General features: G+C 39.5%; 2 protein-coding genes across 3 annotated transcripts in view; one reads left to right on the top strand and one right to left on the bottom strand.

Annotated features, from left to right (window-relative positions):
- MFSD14A (major facilitator superfamily domain containing 14A) overlaps nt 1-5387 on the top strand; it is an 83843-nt gene extending 78456 nt beyond the window's left edge. The window contains exons 11-12 of one of the 2 annotated variants that reach the window (XM_033916599.1): nt 624-691; nt 4053-5387. In XM_033916599.1, coding sequence (XP_033772490.1) covers nt 624-691; nt 4053-4259 — 275 coding nt within the window. In that variant the 3' untranslated portion in view covers nt 4260-5387. Of the gene's footprint in view, nt 1-530; nt 692-4052 lie in introns of both variants that reach the window. The other variant, XM_033916598.1, reaches the window with a different exon arrangement.
- Nucleotides 5388-10625: 5238 nt separating this feature from the next.
- Nucleotides 10626-15651, bottom strand: part of SASS6 (SAS-6 centriolar assembly protein) — a 175667-nt gene continuing 170641 nt past the window's right edge. Inside the window, exon 17 of the mRNA XM_033915970.1 lies at nt 10626-11961. Coding sequence (XP_033771861.1) covers nt 11861-11961 — 101 coding nt within the window. The 3' untranslated portion in view covers nt 10626-11860. The remainder of the gene's footprint in view (nt 11962-15651) is intronic.

Raw genomic sequence — 15651 nt, 5'->3', positions numbered from 1 at the left:
ATACAGGCAAAATGTCTTAAATAATAGATAACTTAGAGGTCATTGACCTGGGGGCCGCTGCTGGAGCGGACTGCTGGGCATGATGGACCTGTGGTCTGACTCGGCAGAGGCGATGCTTATGTTCTTATGTTATGTTTTTAAAGCACTTAGACACACAAATATAGGTTTCTAAGTGCTTTGAAAATCAGCCTCTATGTGTGTTAGTTGTGGAAGAATGGATTCAAGAAACTATAGAGAAACTGATGACTTATGCAGGGGAAGTGGTTAAGACATGAGTGCAAGTGTCTACTGAAACAAAACAAAAAAACTAGAATGTAGCCTCCGCAAAACCAACTGAGCACAAGCAGAGGAGGTCTAAGGAAACTAGGTTGTCCCTGTTTCCTTGGATCGTATCCGCTCAGGTCCTGTGCTGAAAACCAAGTGTGTATGTTAACTAGCATTAGATTATATTACCACTTGGATCTAGCCCTTAATGTATATGATCAGTTATTCTACAAAAGTCAACTAACCTGTTTAAGCATGTTTTGTAGGTGTTGTTCAAGGAATGATAACTGGAATTCGAGGACTATGTAATGGTTTGGGTCCAGCACTCTATGGATTTATATTTTATATATTCCATGTAGAACTGAATGAACTACCACTAACTGAGACAAATTCAGAGGATAAAGATAATTCGCACCATTCACAACAGGTACTTCTGTACAAAAACTTTTAATGAGGATAAAAATGATGATAGAAAATTATATTTAAGGTGTTTAAGAATTGGGTTCCCTGTTTGTTTCCCCATCCAAACTACTTTGTCTGCATTTACATTCTAGAAAACTCATGGTTTTCTGTGCTATTTCTTCATTATTTTCTGGTGGTGGTTGTATTTTAGAGTACAGTAATAAGCAGAACTGACTTATGCACACAAGTGGTGGTGTCATTAGAGGCTAACCAGAATTGAATCCACAACTGAAATTTCTGCTCTGTTTTGGCTGGAACTGGACCCAAAAATAGCACCTTGCAGGTCCTTCTTGTGTCAGCCAGCACCACCATTGCACACAATCCATCCCAGAAAAGGGCTAGCCACACAACCCCCACCCTCTACACCCTATCTTTAAATGACTTGGTGGTTTAGTGATATCTTCTGGACAAGAGCAATCCCAGTCACTCTTATCCCTACAGGTTTCTTAAACAAATGGTGCTTCCCCCCCCAAAAAAAAAAAAATGGCACTGCAGGCTATACCCTCAGCTCTAGGCTGGCCATCAGTCAATAGGGAAATCTATGGCCATACATGGGAATACTGCCTGCAGGCGACTAATCCTCTGAACAATGGGTCTTCTTTTACTCTATGCTTATCAGACATAAAAGAATGTGTAGAGTTTGCCCTTCTGGCTGACATGGCCTAAACTTTTCAGATTTAAGCAGAAATATATTGTTTTAAAGAGAAAGTAACTTAGTAATCTTATACTAATTTTTATCTAAATAGAATTATAAAGTCTTATTTCTGCATGGCTAGGAAGCCTCTCTTATCAAGCAGAATTACATTAGGTTATACCAAACTAAGCTACGAAGTATATGTATATAAAAAGACTAGTAACTCTACTACAAGAACTTAGTAAATCTACCTAGGCAACTGCTTAATTTTCACAGATTTTGTTTTTGGGGTACCCATCATCAGGCCTGAGAGACCAAACTTGAGCATGTAACTTCTATGTTCTCTGAATTGGGAGTAAGATTGTCCATTGCAGTATCAAATTTCACTGGGATGGAGTAAAGTTGCTTTTGACCAAATTGATGATCCAACCCAGTGAGTGAAGCAAATGCACCACTTAAGTCATTATTTGTAGAGAATGACACGGGGAAAAAATTTGTCACCGCCCTGCCCCTGCGACTACTATCCCCGCAGCATCCATACAAGCCTCAGTACTGCAATATTTAGCTTATTCTTTCCTTATAAATCAAAGTTCTGGCTGCTGAACTAGAGGAAGAGATGCTCAGCTGGCAGGGCTTTGTTTATAAATTTTTATCAACACAACTAATATACTACTTTATCCTAAAGCAAAAAGAAAATAAATATAATTTTTTTTTCTACCGTTGTTGTCTGGTTTCTGCTTTCCTCATCTTCCCATTCAATTCCTTCCATCCACTGTCTGTCTTCTCTCTGCGTCTTCCATTTGCTCTGTTATTGTGCCCCTCCCTTCATCCCCCCCCCCCCAAATTGGTCTGGCACCCATCTTCTTCCTTCCGCTCCCCCATAGTCTGGCATCTCTGTCTTCCCTTCAGTGTCTTCTCCCCACTCTCTGTTCCCCATTTCCCTTCAGTGTCTTCTCCCCACTCTGTCTTTCCCCCATTTCCCTTCAGCGTCTTCTCCCCACTCTGTCTTCCCCCATTTCCCTTCAGCGTCTTCTCCCCACTCTGTCTTTCCCCCATTTCCCTTCAGCGTCTTCTCCCCACTATCTGTTCTCCATTTCTTTTCAGCATGTTCCTTTCCTCCAACCCCTCCCCTCTCAGCACCTCACTGCCCTTTGGCACTCCTCGCACGGACTGAGCATCTCCCTCCCTCCCCCTTACCTTTGTGGTGCGTTTTAAGATTGAGTAACTTGTTCAAAGCCGTCAGAACTTGAGAGCAGTAGTGTGCGTCTGTGGGCAGAAGCTTCTCCTCTGACGCAACCGGAAGTTGCTGGTCAGGTTCTGAACTGGTTCGAAGGCTTCCTAAAAAAACACACTTATCAAGTATTCAGCAAGGAAGTGTATTCCAAAAAGTGGACTAACACCTGTGGTGTTCCACAGGGATCACCACTATCCCCCTCTCTCTTTAGCCTTTCTGGGAAGAGAACTATCTAAACTACACTTACCAGCATATATTTTGCATGGACGATATCTCAATTGTTGTTCATCACAATATTGTTAGGAGACAAAGGCTTATGTAACATCTATATTCGATCTCATTGAAAAATGGACCAAAAATTTCAAACTCAAAGTGAACTCAGAAAAAACAAATGTATTTCTTGCAAGTCCATCTAATAAAATCATGGAAGCCTCCCTTCTGATAAATGGAATGAAATATTCAATCAATCCCACAATAAAAATTCTAGGTGTTACATTAGATCAAGCTTTAACCTTTGAAGCTCAGGTATGTTCTCTGACTTGGGCCCTTTTAAGTAAAACACTGGTTTGACCTTTGTTGTAGAGCTGGTGGGGATCCAAAGATGGCTAGAACTCCCTTCTACCTAGCTCTGCAGTCAGCAACAGCATCCTTAAGCCACCAACAACTAAGCATGCATCGGTTGCAAGCATCTGTGGCTTAGGGATATTGCTGCTGCCTACCAAGCCTGGTAAAAGGGATTTCTGGCCACCTTCAGAGAAAGTCTTCAGTGACAGAGTTTGGGGATCCACATGAGCTAAAGATTTATATTTTGAGGTGTGGATACAGCGTAGCAGAGAAAACCTTGTTCCCACCCAAAATTGGCTGTCTGGCTTCACCACTGGGCTGTGTTTTGTTGGATAAAATCTGTAAAGCAGTGACATGACCTTTGCTTCATAGTTCACTTACACTATTGCTTGGACCAAACTACAATATAGATGGTGCCTTTGGTCAAACTGCTGGCCAGTCTCTCCTGTGAAGTAGCAATTCTTGTATTTTCTATCAAGGCTGCCCCTAAATATAAGATAATGCAAAAAGAAGTGAGCAGCTCTAAACTTGGGAGTTACCTGCTTTGTGCCAAAATTAGTTCTGCTTATTAATGGAAAATAGCATCACTGCTACCTGCAACAGGAGTTTTCTGTAGACAACAGCATTAATTTGGCAACATGTGCCTGAAAATTTTGAGATTTGAACTTTGGGAAAACTGCTCCATCCCAGCAATGACATTACACAGTTGTGTGCCTTCTGAATCCTGCTGTCTAGAGAAAACAGTAGTAACAGGTATGCAATAGGGATTTTTGATTTGTAGTGTTACTAGTGTGATCTTTCTCAGTAATGAAGATCTTCACATGAAAAGTCAATTAACATACCCAGTGCATTTCCAGTTAGTTTCTAATGAATGAAAACAATTCTTCTTTTCAGAATTCCATCATCCCTGGTCCACCATTCTTGTTTGGAGCATGCTCTGTGCTCTTGGCTCTACTTGTTGCCTTGTTTATTCCAGAGCATACAAATCTAAATAGTCGGTCCAGTAACTGGAAGAAGCACTCTGGAAGCCATGGCCATTCACACAGTCCTCAGGCCCCTGGGGAGGCCAAAGAGCCTCTATTGCAGGACACTAATGTATGACAGAGGAAAGACTATAGGGATTTTTCTAGTGACTCCTAGGGACTTGTACAATGGTGTGTAGTTTTTCAGCTGCAATTCTGGATGCATATTCCATTTACATTTAAGTTCTACTTTCTTAAAGTAGTCTTGAAAAATGAATTCCTGCATGACAGTATGTGGGAACCATGAAAAAGGGAACCAGAAGTCTCCAAAGATGTCATATTGTAAACATGTTAAACCAAATAGGATGTTGAGTACACATGTTGAATTTTTTTTTTCTATAACTTTTGAGCTATATGGTGGACTCTAGTCTTAGATATGTTACAGAGCCATATATAACCTGGATGAATTCTGCACAGTGTGCATGACTTACCAGGTTTGGGCCTAAGTTACCTTGGAGACTGTCATCTGACCAGTTTCAGACACAAGTGTGAAAAAAAGGTGGACCATCATGGCTTGGTTCTGGTGTAAGTTGTTCCTTATGCCACAGGAGGTAAACAATTTGTATAGGAGCAAGAAGAAAATAAAGATAAAAGATAAAACTGTTTTGAGGCTACAATTTTCTAACTGTAACTATGATTTTCTTCAAAGTTCCTATCTTGTTATAGGCTAGTATACTTTTATATCTAGAGCATTTTTAAGTTACCTTTATAGTGTTTTTGACACATGAAGGCAAAGTTTCTAAAAATAACATTCTTTCCCAAATAGTTTTTTCTCTCCAAAATTTTCACCTGCTAGGATAACAAAGTACCACAAGAGATGCTAATGTGGTGATCTGACCTCAACAGTTTTGCATAACGGGTGTAAGTTCTGTAACAGTTGTAAAGGGAAGAGCCAAAGTAGGTATCCTGCTGTACCTTGTAAGCTGTGGGCTTTCAGTAGTACAATGCAACTTCATTTATTCCTGCTTTTAAGATTATGTGATGGATGAGCTTTAAAAATCTGTTTGGACAGTTAAGCTAGTCACAAACTGTGTTGCTGTTTTGGAAGTAGCTGTGGTTTGTATTTTTTTTTTAAATTTCCTTCTTACATAAAGCATAACCCTTTCATACTTGTTTAGGTACTTGCTTGTAACTATCACAGTAATATAAACTTGTCAAGAGGACTTACAGGGAATAAAAGGAATGTGTTTACCATTCTAGTTCTTATTCTGATAGCCTATTTGCAAAGAAAGGCATAGGTGCTCCATTATATTGTGCAACTGTTTGTGTAGTTATGAACAGCCATCATCAGCATAGTCACACATTGAAATGTATGGAATAGGAATCTGGTTCATACAGGAAGGGATATTTTTGATAGTGTGTGCTAGTTAGATCAATAAGCATGAAAAACATCCAAACAGATAAGAATACAAAAATTACCATAATGGGTTGGATCAAAGGTCCCATCTAGCCCAGCATCCTTTTCTCAGCAGTGGTCAAGCCAGTATCCCCAATAAATAGCAGGTACTTGTAACTTAGATTATCCCAGCATCCTTTTGCCAACAGTGGCTAGATGAACTATTGGTTTGAACCATTACGATGGCGCAGTGGCTAAAGCTACAGCCTCGGCACCCTCTGTGACCCTGGGCAAATTACTTAATCCCCCCCATTGCCCCAGGTACCTTAGATTGTGAGCCGCCGGGACAGACAGGTAAAATGCTTGAGTACCTGAATAAATTCATATAAACTGTTCTCCTGGGAGAACGGTATAGAAAAATGAATAAATAAATAAATTTGTATGGTCTTATATTGAGGAAGTTCTGTTCTACTTGTAATTCTTATTGCAAAGTACATTTGTTTAAAGGCTGGAATATTGACCATCTTTTTCCATAAGAGCTAAGTTGTGTGAAATGGTCTTAACATGTGGCAATATTTGTATATTTTTGTTTTTATAGCTATGTGTCTAATTTTTGAGTTTATACAATGCAGAATTTCAAGTTACAAAGCTGCTACAATAATGCTGTCATTTCAGATTTAAACTGCCAGTTCTGTTGATAGCCTGGTATGTCCTGCTCCTTTGTACATAAACTATTCATACTTCCAGTTCTGTCTTGTCATTTAGAATACAATATGGATAAAGTGCATTGTATTATAATTGGAAAAAATCACAAAATGTTGTGACTACAAAGTATGTATACTGTTTACTTTAGAAAAATATTAAGTTGTAATATTCATGTTTGTTTTACATGTTACTCTGATGCAACAGATTTAGAACCTACTAATTTTGTGGCCAGTTTTCTTGCCTGTAATTAAGGGTGATCCAGCCTGTTAGCTACTCATTTTAACCAAGTGCAATATCTTTTATCCAATTCACTTTGGGATTAGTTTTAATATTCTGAATCTGTTTAGATTCATGTCTGAAATTATTGCATTTGAAGATGAACTCTCAAACTATAAGAGGATGTGGATATATGGTATAAAAGCAATGATAGTCATAAAACATTACAGAAATCAGTTCATATCCCTTAATTCATTTTCTTAAAGCAGCAGTCCTGTATATTTACTAAATGTATTTTTGTAGTGCCAATTAAGTACTGTTTTCATTTTCTTATACTTTCATCCGCACTGTTTTTTTAATTTTGAGTCTCCTATGTGCTGCTGTTAAGTACTGAGGATAGGAAATGGTAGGGGAAGATTTGCACTGCATTCTGGAAATGACAATTATAGATAACTATTTTGACCAAAACACAAATAAAGCAATGTCAAGTAGGGAAGTCCAGAAAACTGTTCTTTAGAACAAGCTATCCATTACTGCTGCTCTTAAAATGGTTAGCTTTGTCTCAGTGAGACATATCAGCATACGTAGACCCATTTGCATTAGCTGTAAGATCTTGGGTTGAATGATTAAAAGCCTTAAATGCTTAATGCACTGTTAAAAAATTGGTGCATTAGGTTTTATTATTATTAAACTTCAAGAAGTGTGTTGTACAAATTGTTCAATACCTTCTTTTCTATAAATGCATTATTTTTTTTATTACATAAATCTAGGAGTCACACCAACCTTTGTGCTAGGGCTTGCCAGTAGGTGAAGTTTTTCAGATCTTCCTAGTGCCTATGCAAGAGAGAGATCTGCATGCCTGTCTTCCATTTTCAGGGAAGCTAACTTTTCAGAATGAGCAAGGGTAGTAGATGTAACACAAATTACTCTTTCCTGAACACCAGTGGCTCCACTGTAAGCATATTTCATTAGGTCAGGTTTTCAGGATACCGCTATAAGCAGCCCTCAAAGCCTGGGACTAAAGACCAAGGTACTAGGATTTGGGTTCTCAGTCTTAGTTTATATCACACAACCAGCCAGTCAAGGTTTCAGGATCCCCACAATGAGTAAGAAACTGGCATATCTTACAATAAAATCAGACCAGGTTGGTGTGTCCCCAGGACTGGATTGATAACTCCTGCACTAGAACATTGGCTCAGAGAAGACAGAAAAGGGTTAAGCATCAAGTCTAGTGGATGGGTAATTTTAATGGTAGATAAATATATCTGAGCTGGAGGTGAAGTAAGAAAGTTTGAATCTACCCATACATTTAAGCCAGGAGTACTAACTATAAAATATTTGCTTAATCATGAGGATTTCTGAACTTGCATCCAAAAACTTAAATTTAACCCTGGGTCTTAAATACCTATCTACTATCGAGTGGCCTTTCCCAATTGTCATAGTTAACAGAAGCTATTTAATGCTAATTTTTTAGTCCTATATTTTCAGGACCATAATTGGAGAACTTTTTACAGTTGCTGATGTGACTTTCTCACTGTGTATTTTTTGTGTCCACTTAAAATAAAAAATGTTACTTTGTATATATTGTGTATAAAGTTTTGTATAGTTTAAAAAACTTTTTTCATTGTGTTTTGTTGTTACTGCTTAATACTTTGAAACAGGTCTTAAAATGTCTAAGCTGGAAACTATGTAAATATTGTTAATAAAGCTATTTTATTGAACATTTAAAGGTCTGGCCATATCATTCCTATCAAAAAATGTATTTTTGTAGTGATGCCACTGTTCTATAAATTATAAACTGGGCATTTTGTATGGAAGGTCCAAGATAGCATTGTCTGTACAATTCAAAAATCAACAAGAATTACATGTATGTATAGTCCAGAAGCAGGTATGCATATTTATTTAGATATTTTGAAAACCTGACTAACTGGGGGTCTCCCCAGGACAGGTTTAAGAACCACTGGTCTAGAGTACAATTTTCACTGTTTTATGTATATAACTTTGCCATAAAATGTTTCTTTATAAACCATGAGGTGTGACAGCTTTTTATTGAAGGTGAAAGATTAGGCTGATTTTACAAGAGAAATCAAAACAATCTGTGTACTTTAACATAGTATAATTTATGAAGGTCACACTTAAGCTACTTCCTTACAGTTCTTCTCCTGCTGAGTAACTGTCATATTTTATAGATCATAGTACCTCACAAAAAATGGGTTTAGCTTAGTTATTGAAGTTTGTGAACATGCCTACTCCCTTATACACAATCATAAGACAGCTGATAATGGGATTTAAAAAAAAAGTTAACTACACATTACAGTGTAGTTTCTTGTACATAATGGAAGGGCATTTTAGAAAGAACAGCCACATGAGAATTGAGGCATCCTGCTCATAACATGCAAGAAAAATAAATCTGTCTCATAGCCATGTTTTCTATCAGGCAAAACAGCTGGAACGCCTGTTCAAAAATATAGATGTTCTTGCACTAAAAATATACCAAAAAACAGGCACAAAAATGGCCACACACTTCCCTGTAAAACAAAAGCAGCTTCGTGGTCAGTGCAGTTGACTTTAAACAATAAGAACCATGTACAAATCTCACCTTAATTCTTTTATATGTTGTTGTGAGTCCTCCAGGGGAAAATAAAGCAAGCCGCCTATATACCTAAAGGTACACCACCACTACAATAGCCATCATGCTTACATGTGTCTTATAAATTCAGGCACAGTATTTCTTTGTACCAAGAAGGTTCCAGTATACTTGGAGCCTGCTGTTTAAAGTCCACTCCTCACACTTGCTTCTCTTAGAAATGGCTATAATAGCTGAAGCTGTGACATCCTGGTATCCACTAACATTTTCATATCTTAGGAGGGTCAGTAACCACTGGCAGATGGAGAGATCATGTGTTTATCCCTCCAGTGGTCAGCTGCTCAATTAGGGTACCTTTTTGTATCCTGCACATGATTTGAACAGGTCTAGGTAAAAATATCTTTTGTCTTAGACATTTCTTCCCATTCCATTATTGCTAAAAGATTGCTAAACTAATGTGAAACATCCAAATTCTGCCTTTCAAAAATCAGTTTGGAATTTTTTTTTCTGCAGATGGACCTTTTATTTGCCATTTTGAGATATCCATTTATTTCAAACATGAGCATAATTTAACATAGGGAAGATAACTACACTCCTAAAACAAAAATATAGATCAGTGGTCTCAAACTCTTTTCCGGCAGTCACATTCTGGAACATTGCCTGTCTCACTGCTATAACCTTACGCAAGCACTTTCCTGCGTCTGTACGCAACTTTCCTCTCCACTCTACCTCACAATTGCGTACAGATGCAGGAAAGCGCTGTTCCAGAATGTAAGGTAACCATTGGAGGCAGTGCAGCTTGTGCGTGTGTCCGGTGCTGGAGAAGGCAGTAGAGGACACCAGACACTTAAGGCACAAGTTTTCCATAAAGAATCATTCTTTATAATACAGAAGGCCTCAAAATAGTTGGTCCAAAATCTTGCCTCTTGCAGTTGATACTTAGGGCTCCTTTTACGAAGCTGCGTTAGTGGCTTTAGTGTGCGCTAGCCGAAAAACTACCACCTGCTCAAGAGGAGGCGGTAGCGGCTAGCGCGCACTATTACAAGCATTAAACCGCTAATGCGGCTTCGTAAAAGGAGCCCTTAAGTTTTTCACTTTCTGCATGTTGAACTACTTTCAGTTGTGTATAGCTGAAATTATCAGAAGCAATTAAGGAAAGATTTGTAAACTATAGTTTATAAATCTTTCCTTAATTGCTTCTGATAATTTCAGATAATCCACATTTTGGATTTGTAGGTACTTACTTCATGCATAGTTGTCATTTCTTTAATAAGACATTAACTTATTTTTTCTGCAGCCTTCCAAATACCTACAAATCCAAAATGTGGCCCTGCAAAGGGTTTGAGTTTGAGATCGCTGATATAGGCCCATATCAATTCTCAGTCCATTTGATAATGGTCTCACTTAAAGAAATAGTGGATGTAACTGCAGACAAAGTTCTCACTCTTCCATAGTGCTTTTAGTTATTTTATTTTTCCTTAACTGGTTTGCACTTCCAAATTAGACATACATTAACAATTCAACATTGATTATAAACAAAATTTACAATTTTTACACACCAAAAACCATTTATAATATACAATAATTAACTGCTGTATAAATGTGCAAAAAAGAGGTAGAGTAATAATATCCATTCCATAACATTTGTAAATGAAGCTCACTTGTTGAGTGCAGTGCAATTCTTTCAATGTATCACATAGGATGAAGCCAATCTGTGTGTGTTTTAAATCTTACACAGTGTAGCACAGGGAGAGCACAAATCGTCATTGGGCCACTTGCTGTATTAGATTCACAGAGCAAACAAAATAGAAGCAACTTAATAAACCTGCCTTAAAAGGGGCACTTTTGAGCATTTTCCTTGCATACAACTAGAGACTGGCACAACTCAGGGGGAAAAATACCAAACCTTTAGAATCCTGTCTTAAACATTATTTAAAAAAGGACCTATATAAATTAATGCTGCCATTTTATCCAATGAACTCTTTACCAGGTATTGTAAAATTGGCAGAAATTTAATGGATTTTTTTTTTTTTTTTACTTCTTCATCCACAAGAATAACTACTTTGCTGAAAAGAGCATTATTTCCTATGAAACATTTAGTCTGAACGAACAAAAGACTAAGGCGCAGAAGACAGAAAAGCATGTGTTAAATACATTAGTTAACTATGAAAACATTACATAAAAATCCACAAACAAAACGGGGAAAGATGATCCCCTTTTTCAGTATGGCTCTGTTGGCCAGTTAATTCTTGCAGAAACAAGAGCACCACACATTTAGAAGCACATAGCTGAAAACTAATACCCACTGTAGCTGTACCAATCTTGACATTAATATAAACACACAGCTTAAGCATGATTTAGTTGCCCTGGTAGTAGAGAATGACACAGGGACAAGTTTTCCCCACACGTTTTGTTGCTGTCCCTGTCCCTGTCCCATCCCTGTAAGCTCTGCCACAACAGCACAATCCTCGAACACATGATTTCAAGGTGTTTGAAGCTTGTGCAGATGAGAACAGAGCTTACAGGAAAAGAACTTGCCAGGACAGGAAAATGAGTTCCCGCGGAGATGGAGAAAAATTTGTCCCTGTGTCATTCTCTACCTGGTAGCAAGACAACAGAAGACATAAGACAAGATAGATAGGTACAGGTAAGTAGATTTAAACTAACTGAATAAAAAACACACAGGGAAGCACCAATTCTTAAATTCCAGGTTTAAAGATAAAGACCATGTGAGCTTTTAACATGCACCATTTTAATGGCTATAAACCACTGTTGAAAGCATTATTATTAAAATTAAAACATTTGCTCTTTATTGAGAAACAGCCCAGATTCCTGATCATGAGTATGTTGTTTGTAGTCCAGGGAAGTATGCCGAAGATACACCCAGTCTGGAGGAAGTCTGCAATGGTCCAGGTACTGCAGCGACCTTCTGGTGGTCTGCAATAAAAATTACCAAGCACAGGGTCAAAAGAAAGCATATAAACAAGTTTTGGTCCTGTGCTAGCTCTCCAAGAACACAATGCATTTTTCCAGCTTTAAAATAACTGGCCCAAACATTACTTAAAAATGTCCAGTTGAAAAATAGAAGCACAGCTTGCTTTGAGTAGGAAATCTCCTTTTAGGTGTGTCATAGGCATTTTAAACTGCATTTTATGGAACTCTGACCTTGGGCAAATCCTCCATGGTTTCAAGGATAGGGAAATTCCTATTGTATCTGAAAAGGTGTTAAGCTAAATCCTATTCCAGTGCAAAAGGTGAGTCATTCTAGACATGTGGGTTATCACCCAATGACCACGAGCCATTTGCAGAAGGAATCCACTCTGGATTTTTTCTCCAACTCTTCTCTACTTCACTGGGAGCTCTACTGCCACCTGTATTTTCCCTTCTGCACACAAGCCTGAAGAAGAGTTTCTGTTGTGCTCTCCTTTTTTTCTTATTTTGTTCAGTGTTTATTGACCCTTTCCAGGGTTTTCTTTGTGCTCAGAGCATTTTCTTCAGTTCTGCCTGCAGCTGATCCTTGGTGGTAGCTGTTGGCCAGCCTACATATGTTTCTTTGGAGCTCAGAGCCGTCTTTACTTTTCCTCACCTACTGTTTAGCAGGGGTTCGAGCACAGGCTGTTAGGCTCCCTTAGAAGGCTCAGCGGTGTCTCTCAGGGTGCTGGTTGCGTTTTTCCACCTCCACCTTTCACTTAGCATGTCCATCAGTCTACGGTGGTAGAGATACGGTCAGGCACCATGTCTGGCAGCCCAAAGATCAGCACCAAAGAGGCATTCTCAGCATGAAGCAGTAATTCTATGATTCCAGCTACTATAAGAGAGCTGAGGCAGGCTAAGTTCCAAGTTTATTGGTTTTTGATATACTGTTTATCTGAAATGGCTAAACGGTTTACAATAAGTTTCATAAAATATACCTTAAAATGAACATAGGTATTGTATATTAAAAGAAATAGGGGTTATAAGATAGACAAAATTTAAATGATTAATGGGGAAGTACACCAGGAAATTAAATTACATCGAGATGAAAATAAAATAAAGGGGGGAGTAGGGGATGGAGGAGAAACAAGGGGGGGGGTCGTTTCTTAGGAAGCATTTGAAGTTTTCTGCAGCACAGATCACAGTGAGTGAGGCTGTCACAGCCTGTGAGTGAATCGGGGGGGGGATGGGGGGGTCTGAATTTCAAGGTTTTAAAGGTTTCTGCATGTCTCCCTATGTTTCTGACCTGAAAAATCCTAAAAATCACTGTTTTCGAACTTTGCTGACTGAAAAATATCATGATTTTGGCATGAATTTCTTCGTGGACAAAGCAGCTCCCTCATCGTGGGACTATCTCCAGTTCTGGGGTCCATGGCGACCACAATCAATGTGGTTCCTTGGACAAGGGTGCATCTTGTAACCTAAGAATTTTTATAAACTTTCCTTTTCTTCCTTTCTATAAGCTTGTATGCGATGTCTTTGTATTGTGACCACTTCGTTGTTTGTTCAGCTCCTTTCGTTGTAAACTGCCTCGAATCATCATGGCTTATATTTTATAACAATATAGTGTAAACTCTTCGCTGATTGTCCAGCACATCTTGTTGTAAACCGCCTCGAACTTTCATGGCTTTGGCGGTATATAAGAATAAAATTATTATTATTATCCTGAGCTCTGCAGATGAAGTGCTACAGACAGCTCGTCTTTAGACTCTGGAGGCCCAGGCCTGCATGAATTCATGGCTCCTTCCGCAGTCCCTCTCCAGAAGCATGTTACTGTGGATTGCTTCTTGGGTGGCTGTGATGCCAGATGCCGGTTTCTGCAGTTGAGCCCATTGCAACTATCATCCTATTCAAGGGCATTGAACACTCTCTCCCAAAAAATGGTCATTCAACTGGTTGGAACTGCAGGCCATTCACTCTAATGAAATTGCAGCTGACTGGAGGGACAAGCAGTCAGTCTTCTCTGACAATACGACAGCCATGTCAATCGCCAGGGAGAAACCAAGAATGCTTCTCTGACTCAGGAAGCCTGCCTGCCCTTTGGGTAGATCATCATCTACAGGCCCTTTCGACAGCACATGTGGTAGGAGTCAACAATATTCAAAGCAGACTTTCTCAGACCTTGGCTCCGGGCGAGTGGGCGCTGTCCTCGGCAGCATTTCAAACAATTGAGCAGTGCTGGGGGTCGGCCTTACTTCAACTTAATGGCAACAGTGAAGAACTCGAAAGCAGATCGATTGTTCAGTTGAAGATCAAAGCCTGGAAGCAAGGGCCTAAATGCTCTAATACAGCCAAGGCCGCAGGGAGTTTTGCTGTTTTTCCTCCCTGACCCATGATAAGTCGGGTCCTTCGACTGTTTGTGACTTATCAAGGAACTGTCATTTTGGTGGCTCCAGACCGGCCTTGCAGGCTGTAGTACATGAATCTGTGTCTTCGCATAAGTCACAGCCTTTGGTTGCGGGCCCTTCCTTCTCAGGGTCCAATTTGCATGGAGGATCCAGATTGCTTTGCTCTTATGGCATGGCTACTGAGCGCGAAGCGTTAGAGCACAAAGGATACTCTGATATAGTCATTTCTATTATTCTGAAGTCTAAGAAGTGGACTATTATGTCTGCCTAGGCTAAGGCAACCAGGAAAGAGTAGAGCCATATTCCACTCCTGTTTCAGTGGTGCTGGCCATTCTCCAGGTGGGCCTTCATAAGGGCCTCACCATGGCTTCCCTTCTGCTCTCTTGTTTACTCACATCTCACCCTGATGTGGCCAGATTTCTGAAAGGTGCTTGTCGTATTAGACTACCTATCAAACCTCTGTTCCTTTTGTGGGATCTTAACTTTATCTGGCCTTACCCAGGTTCCGTTTGAGCCTCTGAAAGATGCTTCCCTCTTGGACCCAATGCTGAAGGCAGATTTTCTCATCACCAATTCTTCAGCAAGACATGTCTTGGAGCTCCATCTAATAGAGAGCCTTTTCTTAGGATCTCTCTCTGCACAGTTCCTGCTGAAGATAGTGCTAGCATTCCATGTTAATCAGGAAGTATGTTTGCCTATTTTTCAACCTAGTGGTTCTAAGAAACTGGACCACATTTTGAAGTAGTTGAACCTCCACAGCGTTCTTCTGCATTATCTAGAGATCACAAATGAGTTTAGCCTCTCTGCCCATCTGTGATGACTTGTTCTTCTAAGTGGGGCGCTCCCACTTCCAAGGACATTAATTCCAGATGGATCCGTAAGGTCATTTCAGCAGCCTACATTCTATGCGGTAAACAGTCTCCTGTTTCTGTTAAGGCACATTCTTCCAGAAGTATGGCCTCTTCGTGAGCCAAGGCTAGGGTGATCTCTCTTGTGGAGATCTGTAGGGCAGATACTTGGTCCTCTCTGCATTTGCCAAATTTTACAGAGTGGATGTGGCTGCAAGACAGGACTCTGCTTTTGGGTCCTTGATCTTAAGGGTTGGCGCAGTCAGCCCGCTGTAGGTGTTTGGAACTGCTTTTGTACATCCCACATGTCTAGAATGACTCACCTATTGTACTGGAAAAAGAGATTATATCCTTACCTTGAAAATATCTTTTCTAATAGATCAGTGAATTATTCTAGACTCCTGTCCTATCCTTCCTGCCTACTGTCTCACTCTAATAAGCTTCTCCAAGTTTGATTT

This window comes from Geotrypetes seraphini, chromosome 12, assembly GCF_902459505.1.
Source record: "Geotrypetes seraphini chromosome 12, aGeoSer1.1, whole genome shotgun sequence".
Taxonomy (NCBI): Eukaryota; Metazoa; Chordata; class Amphibia; order Gymnophiona; family Dermophiidae; genus Geotrypetes; species Geotrypetes seraphini.
The sequence above is the reverse complement of the archived record's forward strand: the minus strand, read 5'-3'. Positions and strand labels throughout refer to the sequence as shown.